Raw genomic sequence first — 24484 nt, 5'->3', positions numbered from 1 at the left:
CAGGCAGTCGCAGCTGCCCATAGAAATCCTTGTGGGTGGGAGGGGCGTGCGTTTTTTCCTCCGTGTGGCACCTGTCAGCTCATTTTCCCCTGAGGTTTGGACTTTTACCATCTTCTTAGGAATAGTTTCCAATGCAGAGGTTGTGGGATGGTGCATGTGGCATCTTGTTGTGTTGTCAGCCCCAAATTGATGATCCCAGCAGCAAGGCCCCACTGTCCCCTGGTTCGGCCTCCTGCTCCGGGCACAGCCGCCGGCTCCCTGTGGAGACAGACCGGGCTGTGGCAGGGAACGCCAGCCTGGGCAGCCGAGCCCGCGAGCTGGGGTTCCTTCCCCACTGCTCTTCTCAGGCTTCGTGCAGGTTTCCCAGAAGAGTGTGTCCCCTGCCTGCTTCCCTGTCATTGAAATGGCTTGTCCATCCACGGACCAGCATTTCCTGATGTCCATGGTTGTGCGAGGCACCAAATGCTGACACTGTTCTGGGCGTTGGAGATGGAGGCCCGAGCCACCCAGCACCTCCCTCCAAGCCCACCTCTGGGTGGACAGCAGACCCCCCGAGTGAGCAGAGCTCACGGCAGGTCGGTGCGAGTAAGGCAGGAACAAGCCTGTGTGGCTGGGGCCAGGCTTCTGTTTTGTGGGGGGGATGAGGAAGGAATGGGTGCATCACAGCCCTGAGGCAGTAGGAAGCCATCCAGGCGAGGGAACTGCATGTGTGGGTGCCGTGCTCGGAGGGTCTGGCATTGGGGGCACTTCGCTTTGGGTGAGTGGGTCCATCCACCGTCGGGTGACGTTCAGGTGGCTGGGTGTAGGAAAGAGACAGGGGTTCAACAGTGCGCCAGTGCGGAGGCCACACTGTGCGCTTCCGTGTATGTAAGCTGACGTGTGGTGTCCATTCTGCTATGGTGACCTCGGGGTCCTGTCTCTGCCGGACACTGGACTGCAGGTCTGCTTGCTGGAGGGAGGGTGGGGGTGCTGGCTTGCGGCCCTGCTCCCTGCAGCCTCCGCCCCTGACCTGGAGGCTGGCTCGGTGTCTCTCTTTCGCGGACATCCCCTATCGTTGTGGCGGTGGTCCACCTGCGTCCTTTGCTGTCCCCAGCCCTCGCTGCAGCGAGGAGGAAAGCAGAATTCAGGCACATGGTGTGCACTTGGGGAACAGCCTCACTGACCCCCTTTTGTCCCTGTGTTTCCCGTTCCTCATCTTACTGCTTGACTCCGCCCATCAGTGCTGACAGCCCCACTCTTGGCTGCTCACGGCTTCCGACTAGGCCATTCTCAGCCTTCCTGGATGGGGTTGGGCTGCGTGTGGCGCCCACCGCATGCCCCACGCCCGGTGCTCCCCTGGGCCTGTGTCTCCCGCCTGAGCCGGGAGCTCCCCGGCGCGGGAAAGGCTGAGATGCTGGCCGAGGCAGAAGCAGAACGGAATCTCCGTGATTCCCACTGCCGAGCGGGCTTCATTAACTTGATGTAAAATCAGTTAATGGCTGTGCACCTGCCGTGCGCAACGCCAAGCACTTTGCAGAAGCTTAGTAAATATAAGCTCATTTTGAGTCGTTAGCGAACACAGGAGTGAAGGCCAAGGGTGGCCACAGGGGATGTTGACTGCCTGCGGCTCCCATCTAGGGAACAGCGGGCAGGTCAAGTGTGGAAACACCAGAGCTCCTTCTGGAACGTCTGGTCTACATTCTGGTTCGGGGTAGAAGGCTGCTGTCTTGGGAAAACACTCTCTTGCTGCCCACAGAACACACTGATGAAAAGGCAGCGTATTTCAACAAGTTTGAGACCCAGACGAGGTGATGCATCCTTACTAATGCAGTTTAAAGTGCAGAAAATACACCCCAGAGACTCCTAGCCACCAGGACGGGTTGTGTCTGTGGGACGCTGGCCAGCTCAGATTCCAGTTTTCTCTCCTCATGAAGCATGGTGTGAAATCCAGAACATCTGAACCAGAAGGGGCCTTTCTGCTAGTGGGTCTAAATCGCTTTGTTTTCAGACAAGGACTTAGCCACAGGGGAGCTTGGCCAAGGCTGTCAGGCAAGTGGGAGATGAGGGATGCAGCCCAGGGTCCCTGCCATGTCTGGGCTGAGGGGAGGCGGTGGCTTAGGCCACATCCAGGGACCCAGGGACTCCACCACCACCAGCGCCACCGCACTCCCCATGCAAAGTGTGATGCCAGGTGCCTCCGTGCGAGACGTCAGCTCCCCCCTCCTGTCTCCAGTCCGCACGGCTCAGCCAGGACGGTTCAGGGCGTGGCTGTGTGGAGGCAGCCGTCGGGGACTGGACTGTGCTTGGAGAATAAAGCGTGTGGGCGCCAAGGCTCTTTACGGAAGACACGGACAGTGTGGGTCTGCCCTCTCACAGTCATCTGTGGTGTTTCTAGAGATGGCTGTTCATCACCTGGTGTTATTGGCTGGATGTTTGTGTGTCGTCCCCCCCCTGACCAGATTCATATGTTGAAGCCCCAGCCCCCAGTGTAACGGTATTTGGAGGTGGGGTCTTTGGTAGGTGACTAGGGTTAGATGAGCTGATGAGGGTGGGGCCCATGGTGGGATTATGGCCTTATAAGAAGAGGAGGAGCCCAGAGCTCTCTGAGTGCTCAGCCCGAGGCCAGGCGTGTGAGCACACAGCCAGATGGAAGCGGGCTCTCACCAGACACTGAATCTGCCAGCATCTGGATCTCAGGCTCCCAGCCTCCAGGGCTGCCAGAAAGAAATGCCTGTTGTTGAGGCCCCCCTGTCTGTGTCTGGGGTCTGGCCGGACAGATGGGAACACTGGGTGGACAGGGAGCCGCCCGCCCGGGTCCTGGGAGTAGGGCTCAGAGGTCTGCCTCATGAGCAACACCAGGGACCAAGGCAGAGTGCATGGGCTTCGGTGGGGGGCACATCCCATCAGCAATTTGAGGCCTCATGTGACAGCACCATTTGCCATCCTGAGAAATGTCATAGCTCAGGTGTGACTGAAAATGAATCTGTTAGAAAAGAGAAACAAAGCTGATTTTCCAAAAATGATGTACCCCCTCCCCCAAAGGAAGGATCCAAGATTGGAGGGGTCCAAGACAGATACAATTTGGAGCATCTCTTTTAAAAAAAATACAAAATTAGGTACAAAATATATTTTTTTTAGAATAAGAAGAAAAATCACAATAAATTACAATTTTTTAAAGCTGGTAAATACCAAAAATGTGGCAATTTTTTTAGAATAACATAAGGTTTTACTTAACTGCCTGACACGTGACGATTGCAGCTCTTATTTGCTATATTTTTGGACTGCACGTTGTTTGATCACCTCTTCACTTGACAGTAATTTGGTGATATTATTTTCTATATATAAAAAAATGAAAACTCAGTCCTTCCTCTAGGTTCACAACTCGTTTTTGGTAATGCCCGCGGTCTTAGGAGCATTGTCAACTTTGGGAAAGGGGGTGGGAGTGGAAGAAAGAGCAGTCTTCTCTGATTGCAATTAAATATCTCTTACCAGTCATGCAAAACGTTCTAAGCCCGTGTGGCCATGTTGCTGGGCCCTGCTTGGGCCAGACAAGGCCATGGGGACAGGCTGTGGTCAACAAGCTGTAGGCCTCCCGTGCTGGAACACCTCCCACCGTGGTTCATGCGGGCGGCTTCAAGCCACGTGCACGATGCCTCCCCAAGTGCACGTCAGGTCGGCTGAGGTGCAAGGGCCTGGGCCCTTCATTTCAACGTATAAAGCATCTTAGAATGAAAATAGCCCAAGAGTTGTAAGTCCTGTTAAAGAAAAGAAGTGGAAGTGGAATTGTTTCTTGCTTTGTGTTAGTACCCAGGTAAATATTTTATCATTTTTGGCTAGCAAGTCCTTGCAAATCTTACAGAGCCAAGAGCGAGTTCAAGGTGACCTTTCAAATACACAGATGGTGGCTCTCCAAAAAAAGTTGAATTAATGTTGCAAAGAAAAGGTGGTATTTCAGAGTTGTCGGAGTCAGCAAACCGATAGGTCACCAATGCCGTGTTCACCCCAGTTTCTGCTTTCTGACTTCAGAAGTATGCTGTTTAAAAAAAGAAGCTATAAAAGTAGTCATTCATCCCACAAAATATTAGTGCCTTCAACCAGATATATGCCGGGCATTGTGAGAGGAGCCATGGAGACTGTGACAACATAGGCCTTAGTCCCCCCCGCACGGTGTTTGCAGTCTGGGAGGAAGACGTCCAGGTCAGAAAGACATACTGCACAGTGTGTAACATACGATGATGGGTCTCATTCCATCCATCACGGGCAGCCGTCTAACTTAATGACCCTGTTGACTATCCAGTGTTATCTTTATTTTATTTCTGTTCCTTTGTTTATGAGCCGTCAGTCCCCATTTGTTCTGAGTGCCATGTGTGCAGGGATCAGCCGCCATCTTGACTGGTGGGACCCCAGTGCTCAGAACAGTGTCTCAGTGGGAGAGATCGTTCTGGGAAAGGGACATTTAAGCTGTGCTCTGAGCAGTGAGAGGAAGAGAGCAGAGAAGGGACAGAAAGTCTCCTGGGCAGCAGGAAGTTGGTGCAGAGTCTTAGGGACCAACCCCATGAACTGAGCATGGCCTGGTCAGGAGTGGGGGCTGGAGTGACAAGCTGTGCGATGGGGAGGCAGTCAGATCAGACAGGAAGTCCCTCCTAATCCTAAGCGGTGGACCATGTCATGGATTGTCCAGCAGGGACACTGTGAGAGTGAAAGGGGGCCGCTGGTGGGATGGCAGGAGGAACAGCAAGGGGCAACAGGACTGTCTCAGGCCGGCCGGTCATCCTATTTATGCGCCCGTTGTAGGATTTGCCAAATGTTCCTTAGAGTAAACTGGCCAATTAGATTTAGCTGAAGTTGAGGTCTTTCCAGGCAGCTGGGACAGAAGAGTGGAGCAGGGGAATGGAGGAGGTGGCAAGAGGTGGTGAAGGGCAGGCCTGGACTCCTCAGGAGGGAGGGAACGCCAGAGCGGGATGCAGGCGGGAGGCAGGTGTGCTGGAGCCCTGAGGTGAGAGTGGTGGAAGAGGTGGTGGTCACATGGTGCTGACAGCAGGTGTTATGTATTATTTTGGGAATGCCTGGTGAGTGCCAGGCCAGTGTTGCCATAGGGATAGGAGGTGACGGAGTTGAAGGAGGAGATCACGGGAGAGCAGGGATTCCTGGGTGGTGGCAGACTGTCGGGATGGGAAGGAGGTGCTTCCACGCCCAGCATCTTGGGCCAAACCAGTGGGCAGTCACATCTGTGAGATATGTTAGGTCCTGAGGAAGACCCTGACCTCTTGGCTGGCCCCCCAGAGTGTGGAGAATGTGGGGAAGAGCGGCCATGCTGAAGGTTCTGCAGGGGGAGAGGCGGCTGGGGCAGGCCTTAGGTCAGGCATAGCAGTTTGCAGAAGTCTAGAGACAGTGTTGCCCATGCAAGAGCTGAGTCATGTGGGCAGGGCAGGGAAGGTGAGAAACCGAGGCAGAGGGGAAGCCCAGGAGGTCTGAAGTTCAATGATCTGAAAGGCACACGTGTTGGGGAGCGAGGGAGGAGGATGGGAGGGAGCTGTGGCCTGTGGGCCTCGCTGGTCCTGAGGTCACAAGAGCGTTCTATCCCTTGTAGCACATTGCACTGGCCTGTGGTTGTCACACATGATGAGTGGGACCCCTAGACATGCTCCTTTCCCATGACAACTCTTTAATATGTCGGTTAAAGTCATCCCCAGGGACCCCCTGCTCCCCACATGCAGAGACAAGACTGCAGAGGCCCCCGAGCAGGTCCCAGGGAGGAGTGTGGCTTGCCTGGCAGGCCCTCAGCAATCAAGCAGCTTCCCAGCCTCCGTGGAAGCATCGATTTCCCTGTGTGGCAGGCTCTTACGAGCTCTACACCTGAAATTCAAGTCGTCCCCCCCACCCCTTCCTTCCCCTGGCCCTTGAAGGAGAAACAAACACTTTAATCTTTGAGTCACCCTTCTTTCTTAGCCATTTCCAGGTGGAGCATGACGCTCTCATTATTTCCTCCTTCCCCTCTCTCACACTATATCCTTTCGTATCATATCCCTACACCCCTCCCTCTCTCTCCCTCCCACACACACACACACACACACACACACACTTTCACTCACTCATTCATGCCTCTTATTGCAGGTGAAGCAATGAGCAACATGCAGAGGTGGTCCCTGGAGGGTGCACACCATCCTGTACACAACTGGGGGCTAGAAGATTTAATGACTCCAGCTCTCTAGGGAAAAGAGTTGTGTCCACTCAGAATCAGGGTATGCACATTGGAGCCATGTGGTCCCTGTCCAGGAGTAGGCCTAGGTGGACCTGGTTTGGGGACGCCAGATGGCATACCTGTCACCGTTGAATATTATAACAGTACCTTCTGCCAGCGCCCTACACCCTCCCTCTCCAGGTGGACTGGATGGCAGATGCCTTGCTTTGGAAATAGGTATTAGTAATGGTTTTCAGTGCAAATGCAACTCAGTGTAAGGTGGCTTAAAAAACAGTGTTCACAATATGGTAGACTTCTCAGAGACTTTGAAACGGCTTGTAAGAGTACACACTTGCATTCCCTATGAGCCAGGAACAAATGTAAATGAGGAGAAAGGATAAAGAATGAAATGAGGAGAAAGGATAAAGAATGAATGTACCTTCAGTTGGGTTCCACAGGACAATACAAAGTCCAGAGGAGAGGATGTAAGCAGTGGTTCTCAAACTTCTGGGCATGTGCTCACCACCTGGAGGCTGGTTAAGGCACAGATTGCTGGGTACCCTCCTTTGAGTTTTTAAACTCACTAGGTCTGGGTTATGGCTCAAGAATTTGCATTTCTAAGAAGTTCCCAAGTGATACTGAGGCTGCTGGTCTGGGGACCACATCTGAACGTGTTCCAGATGCCAGATACCCACCTAGGCTGCATTAAGAACAGTGATCTCTTGAATTCTTTGGAGGGTCTGTAACCACACATGCAGTAGGGAGTGTTTGTGAAGTACATCTCAAGTAGTGTGTAATTTGACTGGTTGAGATAGAGTTAACCTTAAAACGGCTTCTATGTATAGGAACTTAAGTGAGATAGTACAGAAACTCAGGCCAGCAAGTCAGACACACCCAGCTATTTAATAGCTCTGTGATCAGACAACATAATTCATCATCTCTCTGAGCCTCAGTTTACTCAATGATAAAATGGGGAAACTAACGTTTTACCTGAGTTGCTGTGGAGATGAACAAGGTAATGTGTATAAAGCTAAGAGTAGTTATCCTGTATCTGTTCTTCGTACAACCATGGGTTCTTTTTTTTCTTCAGTTCTGGAAGATACTCAGCTATTTTTCTTCGTATATCACTCTCCTTCTTTCTTACTATTTCTTCCTTTGGAGGCTCCTGTTAAACATATGTTAGGCCTTCTCAACTCATCCTCTATATTCTTTCTTATTTTCTATTACCTTTCTCTGTGTGTTGCATTGTGGGAATATCTTTATCTTTGTCTTTCAGTTCACTAATTTTCACTTCATCCGTGTCTAATCTGCTGTTAAACTCATTCACTGCTTTTTTTCCTCACCAACTGCATTTTTCATTATTTCTAGCAGTTCTATTTGTTATTATTTTTCAAATATTCCTGAGCATTTATTTGAGAGTGCCTTCTTGCTTGCTAATTTTTGTGATTCCATCTTTTGTTTCTTTGAACAGTTCGTCCACATTTAGGCTATAGTCTGTGTCTGATGACTCCAGTACAGAAAGTACTTGGGGTGTAATCTCTGTCTGTCTGCTCTCTTTCCCTTCCTGCCCTCTTTCTCATAACTCTTGTTTTCTTATGTTTGGGTGATCTTCTTGAGCTTGTATTTGATTGATATTCATCTGTGGGAATCCTGAGTGTCCTCTGTTGGGACACTACGCCGTCCTCCAGCATTTCTTCTCCATGGCCTGGGCTTTCATGTGGGAGTCTCAGGTTCCCGCACCCATCTTGCTGGTGACCCTGGGTGTCCCCCCATCCACTACAGTACTCATGTTACTATTTTCCCTGAGGACAAACTCATATTGTTGTGCTCTTATTTACCGCTCACTTTTCCCTGCTCAGATTTCAACTCGCTTTTTGCTGTATACTTAAATATCAAAAGCAAATTGTGGGTTTAGAAAAAACCTTACCCGTGTTCACTAATGAGGGAGACTGCATTTGGCCGTCACGAGCTTCAGATGCCACAATAAAAGCTAAGCCCTGCCAGCTCTCGTGTGCTGCCATCATTGATCAAAGTGCGCTCTTTTATTTGACTTGCGTGGTTCTGTGACCTCAGGTCAACAGAGGGTCACTGCTTGTCTGAAGTAAAAGTTCAAAGGGGGTTGTAGACTGATGTCTGTATCAGTTCGTTGTTCCGATCAAGGTCCCCGTGAAGCTAGAAGAGAAGAAGCGTGACTTGGTTCCATCTCTTGAACTAGAGCAGAGGGAGAGAGTGGGGAACTGGTGATAAAAATTTCTGAAAGGCAGATGTGTGGAAGAGCAGCTTGCTTTGGCCCCAGATTTGAGCCTGTGCTCTGTACTGGTCCTGATTTCATTGTTTGTATGGAACGCACATGTGCCTCAGTTTTGCCGTGAGGCGAGACAAAGCACGTAGAGTTGCATTTTCTTTTGTCTTTTGTGGATTGTTAGGGCTGGCACCTCTCCTCTGTAGGGGGACTCTGGGCCTTATGTTGGCATGCACACTCTTCAGCATGTCACTCCCACAACTTCTCCTTCCCGGTTCCCCAGCTCTCCCTCTTGAGAAGCCACTGTCGGGTAGACCTTCTGAGTAAGGCCTAGACTGAGGCCCCGTATGACAGTATCTGACCACCCCATACAGCGTCAGCCCTGGACAGGAGGGTGAATGCTGGCTCTGGGAGCCCCTCCCTGTCTATCTGTATGGCCCACCCCGGCCACGGTGAGGGACCATCATATGCACACAGCCCACCCCAGGTTGCCCTCCTTCCCCTCCAGCCAGCCATGCTCTCATCTGCCCTGGACAAAAGCACGCAGGAGAGTGAGAGTGCCTGGTGGGCTAGGCTGTGCCCTGGCTGCTCCGTTCTGTCTGTGGCAGACATAATGCAACATCCCGGGACCTTATGGGGGAGCTCCTTAGGGTCCCCCAACCTCCCAGGTCCTCACTTCCCCTCCAGTGTCTGGGCATCACCCCCTCACATTCTCTCTGATCCAAGAGGGCAGAGGGGTTGAGCCCTCCAGGCTGTGCCTAGCAGAACCAACACTCCCCACTTCCCCTCTGCCAGGTGCTTTGGTGTCCACAAGGTGCGAGGCCTGGGTCACAGAGCCTAAGGCTGTTCGCCCTCCGAGGATGGTGGCTTTCCTGCCCTCTCGCCAAGGAAGGTCGCCTGCCGTTGGACATCAAGACAGTCTAAGGCCAGTTAGAGCAACTTCGCACTCGAATGGCGGTTCAAAGCGCTGATATCCTATGCTCTTTCGTAGCAAAACACAAATCTGTTGTGTGCTGAATTCTCCAAGAGACTCATTGGGAAGAAATATTCTAGGGCTTCCGTGAACGTGCCTGAGGCCAGCTGACCCCAGGGCGGAAGGCAGCGACCCGAGAGGAGCCGGAGACCAGCCTTTGCTCTTCCCCTCTTGGGCGTCTGTGCCACAAACCTGGTGGGTGTTCCCTGACAGAGGGGGGCTCTCTGAGGAACAGGAGGGGGCAAGAGGAGGAGCTTTTGCAGCTTCCAAGCCTGGATTTCCAGTACATTAGATAAAAATAGCACAGCCCAGGACCTGCCTGCTGTCAGCAGACACCTCTCAGTTTCTGGCCGTTAATGTCACCAAGCCTCTGGTCTTTGCTACCTACAGATGCTGGGCCTGTGGGTTTCCCTTCTCTGCCCTTGTTTCCTGCCAGCTGCCTGGGGGACTGCTCAGGCTGCATGTCCACAGCCCGTCCCTGGGCTTGCTGGTCCTCGTGTGTGCTCACCAGGTAGCTCTTGCTGCTGGTGTCCCAGGAGGTGGCACAGGCTGCCTGGCTGGAGCTCCGGGAGGGAGGGACTCTCCTCCAGGGCCTGGGGAAGCCTCGAGGAAGTGTGTGCCTTTGCAGAAATCGCTTGTCCAAAAGCAAGAGACATGCCATTTCCTCCTTGCACCAGCTCTTTTTATACTATTTTTATCATGAACAATAAAATATACAAAAAAGCACATCACTCTATATGTCCAGCTCAGTGAATAATTGCAGAGCAAATGCCACCAGAGTCAAGAAATACAACACTAGCATGGCAGAAGGTCCCCCACTCAGCGCCCCCCCCCCCCCAACTGAGGACACCATTTCCTGGACTCTGTGTCTACCATGTCCTTGCTTTCTTCTTCATCTTTTTTTTTTTTTTTTCAGTTTGACTACCTCGGACCTAAGTGCACATCTCTAAACAAAACTGTTTGCTTTGCCTGTTTCAGAACTTTGTGCACACGTTGTGTGTTTTATGCTCACGATAGTCGTCTGCTTTCTATCACTGCCATTCGTTCATTTTATTGTTCCAGGATATTCCATGGTGTGAATACCCCATGATTTATTTACTCACTCGGCCGTCAGTGGACATTTAGGTTGTTCACAGTTTCTGGTAAACAGATAACGCTGCTATAAACATCCCGGCATACTTTCTGAGCGCTGAGATCACAAATTTTGTACACCTGGAAGGGGAGTCGATTGCTGACTTACAAAGGATGGACAGGTTCAATTTCAGAAGAGAATTCCATATTGTTTTCCAAAATGTTTGGATGCACACTCCCACCAGCAGGATATGAGGGTGCCTGCTGCCCCCATTCTCAGCAACACTTATCATTATCAGACATTTTCATTTTTGCCAGTCTGAAGGGTGTGTCATGGTATTTCCAGTGTGGTCTTAATTTGCATCTCCCAGATTTCTAATGAGGTGATTGCACCACCTCCCAGGGCAGTCGCGATCCACTGTCTCGGCTTTAACAAGAAAAAGTCAATCAAGTCATAAGGCAAGATGGAGTGCTGGGGACTGGATGTGAGTTCAGAAAACCAGAGTTCAGACTCTGTTTATTGTTTCCAAGACCCAGGGGTCAGAGATGTAAGGACTCTAAGTCAAAGAGAATGGTATTTTTGGATGGCCTACGGAGTCGTTCTCCAAGGCCACTTTTTATATGCATACGTGTAGATTCTTAATGCTTGGAGTTAAGAATTTGTATAGTTCTTTATTCCTCCATACTATCTTATTTGCTTGTCACTAATGCTTATAAAATAAATAAAATATAACTAGTTCCGCATTCCGCGTGATAAAACAGCTTCCTCTAAAATAGACTCAGTTCTGCCCCATACAAAAATATATTTCACCTTTTCTGTGTGGTTATTTTTTAGTTTGACAGCAACGAACTGGCCTTAATGAGATGTGTGCTCACTTCGGTGCGGACAACTCGGTTGAGTTGGGAGGGAGGAGCTGTTTTCAGGGTGCGGGTTTCAGAAGCTGCCCCTGCCGAGGCCAGGAGGGTCTGGGTGTGTCACGCCACCACACCAGCTGCCCTGAGCTGTGGGGCGTGGAGGGAACCCGTCCATCGCGCACAGCCAAGCACGACTTGAAAAGAAATGTATTTTTAAAACAAGCTTCTCACCCTACACAACGCAGCTCAGCACTCAGGTCTTGGGTTAGCTGTTTGAGACCAATTTGCAAGGTCAAGGAACGTGTGACCACATCCGTTTCCAAAGCCGGTCTCCTGGAGGTGACCTCCTGCAACCGGGAGGAGACATCAGAAATTTCCCCCAAACACCAAAGTCCCCCAGCCACTTGGCACAGTTGAACTTTTCCCGAAGTATGGTGCATTTGGGCACATTGCTTAACAGTTTAGGGCCTCCATTTCCTCATTTTAGAAAATGCCCGGCCTGGTGAGGTCTCTGGGAGTGCTGTGACTCACGCTCTCTCAGATCTTGTGATCCAAAGGGCTTGAGTGTCTGAGAGGGGAAAATGGGCAGAGCATGGGGTGACTAAGAAGCTCAACTGAGAGATGGGGTTCGCGTCCACTTCATGCCTTTGCAGCCCCGGCCTGGACGGTGGCCTCCCCAGCAGCCTCTCTCCTCCTAGGCAGAAGCTACAAGATGTGTTCTCTGCTTGTTATGGGACTGGCAAGTCTCATTCCCCAGGATGAAGGAAAGGGGGCCACACCCCAGAGAACCCCCAAGGACCATGCAGGCAGAGCCTTGGCGTCAGCACAGCCGAGCACAGCCCTAATTCTGCTTGCTGTTACTCACCCCACTGTGGATGACATTCTCTTCTCCCGGTGACATCATCTGATGGTACCTGATGGGACCACAATTTAAATCCTGGTTCTGCCCTCCCCTCTCTGCAAAGGGGAGAGTGTGAGGGGGCAAGAGGACCCTGGGGAGTGGGAACTTTCACCCTGCTCCATCTGTGGTCCAGAAGGTCCTAATTAAAATGCCCACCAAACACCCCCCAAAACAGTACCCTGGGCCAGGCCGGGGAGCTACACTGGTTGGAATCTGACCCAAAGCAGAGCTCGGTGAAGAGAGGAGGTGAGTACAGAGGCTCCACAGACGCCCCCCAGCTGCGGGGGCCTGTGGGTCCCATGTGCTGGTGCCCTGAATGGTGTTGCTGCTCCAGGTGAACTGAGACTCACCCGTGGAGCCCAGGCCTCTCCTGCTGCCCACTCAGGACTCCCCGGCCTGTTCGCCCTTGACTGCAGCCCATGCCCAGCCTGCAGCATTTCCTGTGGCACATGTGCCATCGTCACTGAGCCGTGAGCCGGGCCTCCCTGGGCATGGGGGGCAGAGCCCTTGACCCCGAGGTGTGGATACTGCTGCAGGTGCCCGCCCAGGGCGCGTCTTCCCACGGGAACAGTGGGCCTGGGGTGATGCACCGTTTCCTGTCTTCCAGGATCAGGGCCAGGGACAACAACGGGTCTTACGCCCTGTGCCTGCTGCACGAGGGGAAAGTGCTGCACTACCGAATCGATAAGGACAAAACGGGGAAGCTGTCCATCCCGGACGGAAAGAAGTTCGACACGCTCTGGCAGGTACACGTAGTCCTCAGAAACCAGAGGAACTGGGCCCTGGGGCTTGTTAGAAATGCCCACCCGGGTCCCTGCCTCGGACCCACCCAATCTCAGCCTGCTTTTCAGCCTCTGGGTGCTCTACATGTGTCCAAGTGTGAGAATCGCCAGGCCAGGGGTCATCAAGTTAGGTGAACGGGGCTCCGGAAGCTTCTGTAGCTTGTCCAGGGCCACTTGGCTCTGGGTACCACGAGGCAGTGGCCACTCAGGGCTGTGCCCAGAGTTTAGTGGGAGGCCCTGCCTGGGGGACTAGAAAACTTTTCTTTCTAAGACCTTCTACCTGGAACCCAGAGCAGGGATGTGTTCCAGTGTCCGCATCCGGCCAGCCAGCAACCCCACATGTGGGAATCGAGGGAAAGGACCACCTCAAAATCCTGTCTCTTTAAAAGTTGAGACCAGGGATCCGTGTTACCTTTCAAGCACTTGGGGTAGCCACCCCCTAAGGTATGTTGGTTCCTAGTGCTGTAGTTGAAAAAAATAGTACTTTTGTCTGAACGCAGGGTATTAGAGCATTTATCTAGATTAGTCATGTCAACGAAAATAATCCATAACCAATCTATAAATGGAAATTTGGGTGACTTTATTCTGAGCTAAAATGTGAGGACTGTGGCCCGGGGCCTTTCTTCCCAAAGGAAGAACGGGCACCGAAGAAGTGGGGTGCACAGAGTGGTTATATACCCCCAAAGAAGATGTTTCACATAGGATTGAAATGTCCCTTTTACAGTAGTCGCGAGACTGCTCTGTCGGCACAGCGATTGATGGATGCAGCAGGTAGGTCTGCAGTCTCGGTGGACGCAGCAGGGTGGCAGGTCTGTTGTCTCCAGCTGGGTGGTCACAGGTGAGCTGGGTGGTCACAGGTGAGCACAGCAATCAGTTCCTAGCCTAAGGAAAGATGCTTATCCTTAAGGAAATGCCAATGTGGGGGGAAGTTGCACCTTTATCTTAAGGGCATTTGTTCTTGCCATAGGAAATGTTTACAGCAGATATGCAATGCATGCTCAATGGCCATGTCAGCCCCTTTTGGAAAAAACAAAGTCAGGCCAAATTAGGTTTACACCAAATATCTTCCTCATATACTCCAATATATCCTATTGCTTGTCATTTCTATTTGTCAGTCATAACACTAACATCGCCTTTTGGTTTGTGGCTCATTAGCATATGACTCATTATCAGCCACAGGCTTTGCTTTATTTTAATAGTATCGCTTTGAAAGAGTATTTAGCCTATTGGGGACTAGAGCCCAATGCAAATCAGAAAGATGAGTCGGGAATGCTGCCTTCCTGTATTCATTTCCCGTCAAAGTCTCTCATCTCCTACAAGACTCGTTGACAGTGCACGATTAAGGACACCAGATCCATGTGGTGGTCCCACGCTGGAAGGCCCAGCTCCATCACTGGTACACAGGCACTGGGCTTCTCCCAGTGACCGCTTTCCTCCTGTGAGTCCATCACAGTGTCAGTCTGTGCGTTCTCTGTAGTGCCGAGCATCTCCAACTGTTGGAAGTTCCTTCCCACGGCTCTTTCCCGTGGCCATCAATGCCTCCCGCATCTCACAGCGTTCAGCCCTCCTTACATCTTTCCCATTGTCTATTTTCTATCTACTGTCTTTAAAAAGAGTATCAAAAATACCAGTAGTGCCTTTCATTTTCACTGGTCTTTCTTGACAGCGATGTAGGGTAGCTCTGTGCCCACCCCCACCAGGAGTCTGGTGCTCTTTTTCTGAGAGTTGGTGATTACTAGACTACTCCGGATTCCTTACTGAAGAGCTGGGGTCGGCAAACCCATGGGCAAAATCTGGCCCCCGGCCTGTTTTTGTGTAGTCCTTGAAGAAAACGGTTTTTACACTATACAAGGTTGTTTAAAAAAATAAAATATTATGTGACAGAAATGGTATGTGGCCTGAAAAAGCCTAAAATGTCACCATCTGGCCCTTTACAGAAAGTTTGCAGACTCCTGCCAAAGGGGAAATCCTTCCGGGTGTGTCTGCCCGCCTCCCCAGCCACCCTCATGGGGTACATTGTATGAAAGCGGAAGCATTTAAGGAGATATTTGAATGACAGTTGGAGAAGGGGACAGGATGTGTCAACTGCTGTAGGCCATCACTACTGTCGGCCTGAGAACACACTGTTGAGTTTAACGGAACAGGGAGCACTTAGTGTCCGTTTCAGTAGCGGGTCAGGGCTAATCAGATTGAGACCTTTGTTAGGAGGGTAGATCCCAGGTTCAGTCTTCTTACCACAGTAAAATAAAATTAAAACCAAAAAAGAGTGCTACCTGGAAGGGTTAAATATATTCATTCAACAGACATTCACCCAAGCAGGTAAGTTTTGAGAGGAAAGACTCAGGAGCAAAGAGTCCTTGACTGGGAAAACGTACTGAGAAACAGATAAGGAAGAGATACAGATAGGAAGATTTTAGGTTGTCTGAAGAGGAAGTGAGAAAAGAAAATGAGAAATACCAAGACCACCTTCCTATTGCATAATTTTGATTAGATATAAATAAATCTACTAGCCATTAACTTATTTTTTTAATGTGGAAACTGGATGTCATGATTCAGTTTTCTTGGAGCCATTAGCCAAGGATGCCCATGTTCTGTCAACATGAGGCTATTCTCCAAAAGATCACCTTTCCCCACGTCCCAGCTCCTATGTCACCTGTGCTGTGGAATCTTCTCTCTGAAACTTTTGGGCTGAATTACGGGGTCCCTCCAAAGGCTCTGTCCACAGCACTATGACAGCCTTGATCTCTCTACATCGTGATTCATTTGTCTGTCTCTCCACCAAGAACGTAAACCTCTCAAGCGTAGGAGTGTGTCTCATTCACTTTAGCTCTCCTTTGTCCTGTCTCAGGGCCTAGCACACAGCAGAATGGTTCTTTTTTTTTTTTGTAAAGATTGGCACCTGAGCTAATAACTGTTGCCAACCTTTTCTTTTTTTCTTTCTGCTTTTTCTCCCCAAATCCCCCCAGTACATAGTTGTATATTTTAGTTGTGGGTCCTTCGAGTTGTGGCATGTGGGATGCCGCCTAAACATGGCCTGACGAGCGGTGCCGTGTCCGCGCCCAGGATCCAAACTGATGAAACCCTGGGCTGGCGAAGCGGAGCGCGAACTTAATCCCTCGGCCGCAGGGCCGGCCCCCAGAATGGTTCTTAAATGACTGAATGAATGAATGTTAGCGTGCTGAATTTGCTTTTATAACGTCATGTGGATGTAGGAAAATATAAACAAATAAATGCAACTTGCTACAAAAAGAAGAAAAGAAAGAAACAGAGAGAGGAAAAGAAAGGAGGAAGGGAGGGGATGGGCCGAGAGTGGAGTAGGATCTGGAAGGGGCATATGGACTTCTGTCCAGAGCCTGAGGCGGAAGGAGAGAGCTGTGGGGAGGATCAGGAGGAATATCCAGGGAGGGAGCGTTTGTTGTTAAGAGTTATCCTGGGATCACTTTTGAGCTGAGAGAGGAGTCAGCTGCTCCAGGTAGATTTCTCCATTTCCTGCCTCCGTTATTTATCACACTTTCTTACATTCTTCTCTTCCAGCTCGTAGAGCATTATTCCTATAAAGCAGATGGTTTGTTAAGAGTTCTTACAGTTCCATGTCAAAAAATTGGCGGACAGACAGGTGAGTCACTAAGACCTACGCGTCTTGGTCTTTCAGATATTGATAATAATCGGCCTCAGTTTAGATTTGGTTTGTTGCAAATTCAAGTGGGGTGAGGCCTTGTTTTTACTGACTGATTAAAAATGATGTCAGATCGCTCCAATTTTGTTTATATTGTTACTCAAGAAAGGGCTGACAATTTTAACTTTAAAAAACTAGTTATAATTGCATATGTGAGACAGTTGAGTGAAAGAGGATAAAAAGCAATGTATGCGTTATCTGTTTCTTAAGTCATAATGTTTTGTAATCACAATGATGGATCTGCGTGGGGGAGGGGTAAATAGGTGGTTTTCGCTGATTCGGCAGTAACTGTCCATGCCCTTTCCAACCAGGAAATATTAATTTTGGAGGTCGTCCACAACTCCCCAGTTCCCATCCTGCGGTAAGTGTCGTTAGACACAGCACTAAAGGGGAAGCGGTCGTGTGTTAGCACAGTGAGGAGCAGGCTTTAGCTAAGAGGAGTAGTGGTGACTGTTTTTATCACTCTTGATAAACTGGGATTGCTGGTGAGTGTCAGCCAGAATCAGCCTACTTTCAGTTCCAAGCCAGCCAAGCTAATTTCTTTGGTAGCTTAACTTCACCCCATTTTCTAAAAGTATCCAAAGTGACCATGAAACCCAGAGTTAAATCAGAAGTATGCCTCCTGGCAGATTTGGGAGATGGTGATGTGTTGTTCAGGCTCTGTCTGGAACCACCTGTGTGGACCTGTGCCCACGATCCACGTGACCATGACCTGGTGTCACCAGCCTGGTCTATCAGATATCTCCCTGAGGTGGTCCACCCGACTCTTTTGGTTCAGTCAACCAAGACCTTGTTCTCAGAAGACTCGACCTCTCTGGGAGAGCTGGTTTGACAACAGCTGAGCGGAGAAGCCTCTGGAGAAGTTTGGAGTTGCGGGTTTGGCCAGGTGCCACCTCCCCCTTCACGTCAACATGAGATGAGAACGTGACCTGTCCACACCTCTCCACATGAGTTTGCCCGACATACCTGATGGCCCTGAAGACAGAAAATCCGCCTCCCTTCCACTCCAGACTGTTAGGAGCTGATGCACGCATTCAAACTCAAAGCAGGAGCGGGTTTCCGGCTCCCTTTTGGGGACCTTGCTATGGACCTCTGACGCCCTTCAGCGCCCTCTGTGCGGCGTAGAAATTCCCCCATCAGGAGTGGTGCGCTCTACGCCTCACTTTTTGCCTGTTAACCCTTAAAAACAAAATCCACAGAAAGTGGAATGTCCATGCTGCCCCTAGCAGGGACTGTTGATGCTCAGAAGTCACGCCTACGTTGAAACAGCGATGCTCTCCCAGGCAGCACTTGTCACTGGATTGGGGGAACTGGAATTTGCTAAAATACCAGTGGACTTTGGGATCAACGTTTAAAATATAGAACCTTTTTGAAGCCATCATTTTACTTTACCTTTTACGTGGCTCACGGGCCTGACCAGTCTCCTTGAAGGTCATGCACTCTGAGAGACAGGTCCATTTTCCCCAGAGACAGAGAGGGTATGGGGCCAAGACTGCTCAGAAGGACATCAGGCCCTGTATTTAGCCATGCATCGCCCAGTGGCTTCAAGAACTTAAATATTTTGGAAAAACTTATCAACTGGTGAGATAACACGCAGAAAAAAATGCACATACCCTAAGTGTCCAATTCAGTGAATTCCCACAAACAGCCAAAGAAGTAAGAAAATCGAGCATCAGATTTCCTTTTAGTTTCTTTAGACCAGTTATTGTCTTGAGTCTGTGACCTAGTCATTCTATATGAAACGTGGGCTATTTAACATAACAGCACTAATTGTATAGCCTTCCGTGGAAAATATTGTAAAATATTTCTCCAGATCCTTCTGCTCAGGTGGCGGGCTTTTCTGAAGCATCCCTAATGATCTCATGCTGCCCGTAGTGAAGGGCCTGGGCAGCATCTGGAGGGTGGCAATGTGATTGTAAGGCAAGTCACAATCGCGTGTTGCGTAAGCGAGCCCGTGTTTGTTTTCTGAAACATTTACTGTTCCTCTTTGCCATTATGGTTTCTAGACTTGGTCAGCGGGTGGAATAATCTCAAGAATCAAATCATACTCCTTCCCAAAGCCTGGCCACAGAAAGGTGCTAACGCGTCCCCTGCTTGCTGTCCCTGACTGAGTGGTAGGACTGACGCGCGCTCAGCACCACGCTCCGCCCGGCTGCCCTGCGTGTGCCCTGCTCTGGTCTCGTGCCTCCTGGCCGCGGGGTGGCCCTCACGGGCAGCCCACGCCGGTACTCACTGTGCTTTCCATGTGGGTCCCAGTCACTTTGCTGCAAAGTCCATCACCGTGAGCCGGCTCGCTCTGCTAAAATGTGCGCTTCAAAGTCATTTCGGTCAGCATGACAGGTGGGAGCCAATGGTCATATCAGAAAATCTTTTCTAGGGGAGCCAAGGTACTTTTGAGTTGCCGGGATCACAGGTGGCAGTGTCATGGTCACTGACTATTTCATTTATGTGTGGATGAAAGGAACGCCAGAGTTTGTGGCACCGCACAGTGAGTGCCTGAGGCTGCTTAGTTTATAGCTCTCAAGTGCCGCAGTCACTGCCTCGTGGCTGTAGATTTCCAGCACAGAACCTGAAATAGAACTTGTATAAAGATGAGGTGGACTTTGAGGCTTAGAAACGCCTTTTTTTCTTTCTGAGGCAGTCAGGTTGACATATGACACACTTTTACATTTTACTATGCACATATATATATATAGCAAAATATATATATAACATGTGTATGGATTGCCTTTTTCCTTGCTACTCTTATTATTGGTGGTATAAAATTGATTCTTTTGTTATTAATTCTCTCCATTTTCGTGTCAGTTGGTATTTTTCCAAGCATTTCAGCAATAATTGGGCATCAACTCTTGAAGCAGGTTGCCTGATGTCCCTCTTAGAAACAGCAGAAATAAAAAAGCCTAAAAGCCCTGAGATTTTATTTATTAAAAATTTTCCAAGTGGTCAAGCTGTGCTCCGGACACTCTCAGTCTCGTTGGCCACGGAGCAGAGAAGTGAGTTTAACATGATGTTTGAAGGGCAGTTACATGAAAAACCTGGAAGGAGTGACTATGTTTTCACGTCACTTGTCCAGTCAGCATGGATCGGCTCTTGGGAAATGTCAGGCATCCCTTTTAGGGGGTGACAGGGAGGGCTGCCTGTGCCCGGGGGTGGCATGTTGAGGGGGGCCCTGTTGTCCAGGTGATACATTCTTTGTGTCGGTATCCCTCCTGTCCCACGACTTGGTGTTTGTTTCCAGCCACCAGGGCCAGTAGGTGATTGCGGCGTTGGCCTTGCAGAGGTCAACGTTCCCCATGATCCAAGGCAAAGCTCTCCACAGCTGCCACCTTCTGGCCCACCTGGCCCTGGACCCTGTGGGCATTTGGCCCTTCTCCTTGGCGAGGGCTCTGCTCGGTTGCCAGCATGGCGTCTCACAGGACTGTAGTCCAGTGGGAAGTAGGACAGACGGGGCTCCATCCACTGAGCTGATTCAAAAAGTATCCTGATTCAGGGAGCTTTTCAATCATCATCTTTTCAAGGTTATGTTACAAATTCAGTTCACATCACTGACTTCACCACCATGCTTTGGCAGTCGAACACGGGAAGCAGAAGTCCTTAACCCAATGCTGTGCTGCCGAAGCTTCATACAGCAACTCAGGGCAGCCCACACAGCATGCACGTGCCCCTTCAGCAGGCCCAAGACCCCTCACACGCCCGGCTTCCTTGGCCCCTCCACTCACAGGGTCTCCTCGCAGCCATTGGGGAGCCCCTGTGGATGAAGGCCACATGCCCGGTGCCCACGGCTTGTGCGTTCATCATTCTATTTATGATGGCCCAAGGCCTGTGTGCCAACACATAGCTCCCAGCCCATGAGCACTCCCAGAGATGAGCGGTTTCACTGTAAACAGAGGAGACACGGAGTTCCACGTTTATCTTAATTCTGTGGTTTCCCAGTGCATCACTCAGGGCCCAACCAGGTGGGCGCGAGCAGTCGGAGATTTGTATATAAAACAGACACACATATATTTGTATATAAAACATGCACATAGGTACATCTGTCACACACATGCAGAGACATGTTCATACATACACACGTCTGTACACACGTTCATATATGGATCTATCACAAGGACTTGCCGCCCACAGTTGCAGGGGCTGGCTAAACAAGTCCGATGTCTGCAGGGCAGGCCATCAGGAAGGGACAATCGGGAGCAGGATGGAACCTTTCGGGCGGGCTGAAGCTGTCATCCACAGCCAGGGGTCAGTCGTGCCCACCGACCCCCCTTTCTTCTCTCTTGGGAAAGTCTCAACGCTCCTGTAAGGACTCTTGACTGATTAAGCCAGGCCCACCCAGGATCATCTCCCTAACTTAAATCAACTAATTAGGGATTTTAATTACATCTGCAAAATCCCGTCACAGCAGATCTGAGGGTCATGGTTTGAGTCAATCCTGGAGGACTGGAGTTCAGGTTAGCCAGGTTGATACACCAACTTGCCATCAGCCCAGTGAAAAGTAACCCAGCATTGTGAGCATCAAGCCCCATTCCCACCCCATCATTGGCCCACACAGGCCAAAGCCAGCTCAGGTCACTCCCAGTGACTAAAGAAATATCCAGAAAATATGTTTAGTAGATCTTTAGACTAAAAGAGAACATGTCTAAAAGAAGTTGAAGAAAATATCAGGAAGACTACCTAAAGATAAAGAAAAATATGCATAAATAAGAACCAAAACATCATCAAAAGAGAAATAATAAACTGGGAATAAGCATTAGTAAGGGTGATACACGTATAAGGTTAATGTCTTTAATATATAAAGAGATTCTGTAAATCAATAAGAAAAGTTTTAACTATCTAACAGGCTAATGGGTAGAGGATGTCAGTAGTTAGTTTATTGTAAAGCAAATATAAATAGCTCTTAAACATTGGAGAAACTGTTCCATTTTATAATAAGAGGAATGCAAGTTAAAACTATGGTGCTCTGTTCCATGCACCTGTGAAATTGATCCAAATAAAAAATCTCAGTGACACAGTGTGCAGCAAGGGTGCAGGCAATAAACACTTTCACACCTTGTTGGAGAAGTGTGACATGACACCATCCCTAAGAAGGGCAATTTCACAACATCCAGCAAAATTAAAAGTGCATATGACTTCTTAACTGCAGTTTTATTTCTAGATATTTATCATACAGATATTTTTGCATTTATGTGTAATCATGTATACATGAAAGTGTTTATTCCAACATTGTGTAATTGACAAAGTCTGGAAATAATTTAAAAGTTCATCAATGGGAAATAAATGAAATCAGGTACAATAAAATTCATACCATGGCAGGCAGCTGAGGTCTAGAATTGTTTCCAAAATACAATGTTAATTGCAAACAGCAGTCACGCACATATATATGTGCTCATATAGTATAGAATATTCTTGAAGAAGACAGAAAGTACCATAACACTAGCTGCCTTGGGGGTCAGAAACAGGGGTTCAAGGAAGACCCACTTTTCGTTGTAAACCCTGTTGTGCCTTTTTCTATTTACACCCATTAAAATTATTTAATCAATTTTTAAAAGAGAATTATGTATTAGAAAGTAATTAATCTGATTAATACTGTGAAAGTACTTTTCTGGCCAAAAAAAAGCTACTGTCAGTTTAAATTTATAACAACTGTGAAGCGTGCATTGAATTTTCATAGATGCCAAAATATCAATAGTAAATTGATAAAAGAGAAGGATAGGGTAATTTAAGTTATGGATCAAATATATTTTAATTGCTCATCAGAAATATTCTAGGAGAACTCATCTTCATGTTTTCACAAATTGAAGTGGAATCTTCCATTATTTAACCTGTCATGAGAAAAGGCTTGTGGGAATTAGGTCACATATTCCATCTGTTTAGCTAAGGTGTAAATAACTTTCTTGAATTTGTTAATTTGATCAATGTAAATAGTTGTTTTTAATAATTGGGTCACAAAAAGTACACGTTAGAACTTGAATTAACTCTAACATGTAGGTAGTTAATAAAAAGTATGTTTTGATTTGGAGATTATTAATCAGATAATTTGAAATTTCATGATAACTTAAGGGCTGGCGTATTTTAAACTTTTCTTTAGGGATTGGAAACATTTAATAATTAAAAATATAAATGAATTTAACTAAAGAATACAGATGTGGTTCACTCTCTCCCTGCCCCCTGCCATATACTTACCTTAAGGACTGGTTGTTCCTTAAATGACTAAAATACCTCCTATTAACAGTACTAGAATAGTTTTCTGTGCTGCTTTAAGTACATAAACCTGTCCTTCTGTTAAGGAAAATTGGCAGAGTTTGAACAACAGCGTCCTCAAAGGCAGCATTTCCTTTTCACATTTTAAAGGCACGTTGTCTGGGCCTACCTGGTGGCACAGCGATTAAGTTCTCATGTTCCGCTTTGCCCCAGGGTTCACCAGTTGGGATCCCAGGTGCAGACATGGCACCACTTAGCAAGCCGTGCTGCAGGTAGGCGTCCCACGTATCAAGTAGAGGAAGATGGGCACAGACTTTAGCTCAGGGCCAGTCTTCCTCAGGAAAAAAAGAGGAGGATTGGCAGTGGATATTAGCTCAGGGCCAATCTTCCTCAAAAAATGAATAAACAAGTAAATAAATCAATAAAGGCACATTGTCTGAGATGAGACACAGCATCACATCATAAGTTTAGCTTAGTTGTGGAAATGTGTTCCAAAATTTCAAATCAAAACCCATTTTCCATGTTTTATTCCAACACATACCTTGGTGATTGGGATATTACAAGACTTATATTTAACTACACAATTCACTAGGGTTCAGCTGGGAGAGAGAACTAAGAACAAGTTCTCAAGTCCTACCCATTTACTTGGTAATGACAAAGCAGTGGGCCAGACCCTTGTGAAAGTGTTTCCACGCCATTATAAAGGGCCAGAGTTTAGATCTCTGCTTCTAAGGTGAGGGAAGATCAATTGGGAAGGTCGAGTGTCTATTTTCATGGATCTGAAGCAAACCTGATATTACCCCACGTCCTGGCCAAGGAGGGTCTGCCCTCAGCCGTGGAGCCTTGTTCCCCATCAGACCACCGTCACTCCGCCAGAGACCAGAACGCTGTCTGTTTATGGCGGCCCATAGTTCTGGAGCCTCCTGGCTCTTTTTGTTACTGCAATTGTGACAAGTATGTTGTCATCTTTAATACTGCTGTTACGTGATTTGAAAATGTCTTTCAAGAAGTCTAAAACTTAAGGTCTAGAAATGGACACGAGGACACACAGCAATACTCCCAAGTCAGGAAACTCTGGAACTTTCCCGTCAGCCCCACAAGGACAATACATATTCTTTTACACTTCTTAAACAGAGGCACTCAAACAATCTTTGTCAAATACATTGTCTACTTGCAGTTAAGCCTGGCCAATAAGAGATCAGGGATCATAATTTATAACCCAACGTAGTTTGTTTTTCATTATTGTGGAGTGGTCTGTTTTTACCTGAATTGAAAAAGCTTAAGGAAAAATCACAAATTGCTCCTCGGAAGGCAGGACGCTAAGGTCGCTAGTGCCATCTAGTGGTGGCCTGCCAGTCTGACGACTTCTGTTTTGAATGTCAGCAAAAATGGGAAAAAAGAACTGTCCACATTTTCATTCACACCTTTCACTACACCTGTTCTCTGTGCAGAAAAGGCGATCCTGAGGGTAGGGCAGAATGCGTCCTCACCTACAAAGCAGAAGAAATATTGACAAACGATGTGGTGGACCAGCAGCATGTTTTTCATTAAATTGAAATTTCATGACATGTTAAATGCTAATCACTATTTCATAATTTATCGTTATGCCTCAGAGCATATTCTTTA

The 24484-nt window shown here is 48.6% G+C and overlaps 1 protein-coding gene across 2 annotated transcripts in view; it reads left to right on the top strand.

Moving 5' to 3' along the window:
• Positions 1-24484, top strand: part of SYK (spleen associated tyrosine kinase) — a 94862-nt gene that overhangs the window by 42378 nt on the left and 28000 nt on the right. The window contains exons 4-7 of one of the 2 annotated variants that reach the window (XM_023627554.2): positions 12810-12948; positions 16519-16600; positions 16972-17021; positions 18667-18735. In XM_023627554.2, the coding sequence (XP_023483322.1) occupies positions 12810-12948; positions 16519-16600; positions 16972-17021; positions 18667-18735 (340 nt within the window). The remainder of the gene's footprint in view (positions 1-12809; positions 12949-16518; positions 16601-16971; positions 17022-18666; positions 18736-24484) is intronic. The other variant, XM_023627555.2, reaches the window with a different exon arrangement.

Source organism: Equus caballus, chromosome 23 (genome assembly GCF_041296265.1).
Source record: "Equus caballus isolate H_3958 breed thoroughbred chromosome 23, TB-T2T, whole genome shotgun sequence".
Classification (NCBI taxonomy): Eukaryota; Metazoa; Chordata; class Mammalia; order Perissodactyla; family Equidae; genus Equus; species Equus caballus.
This window is presented reverse-complemented; position numbering and strand designations above follow the sequence as displayed.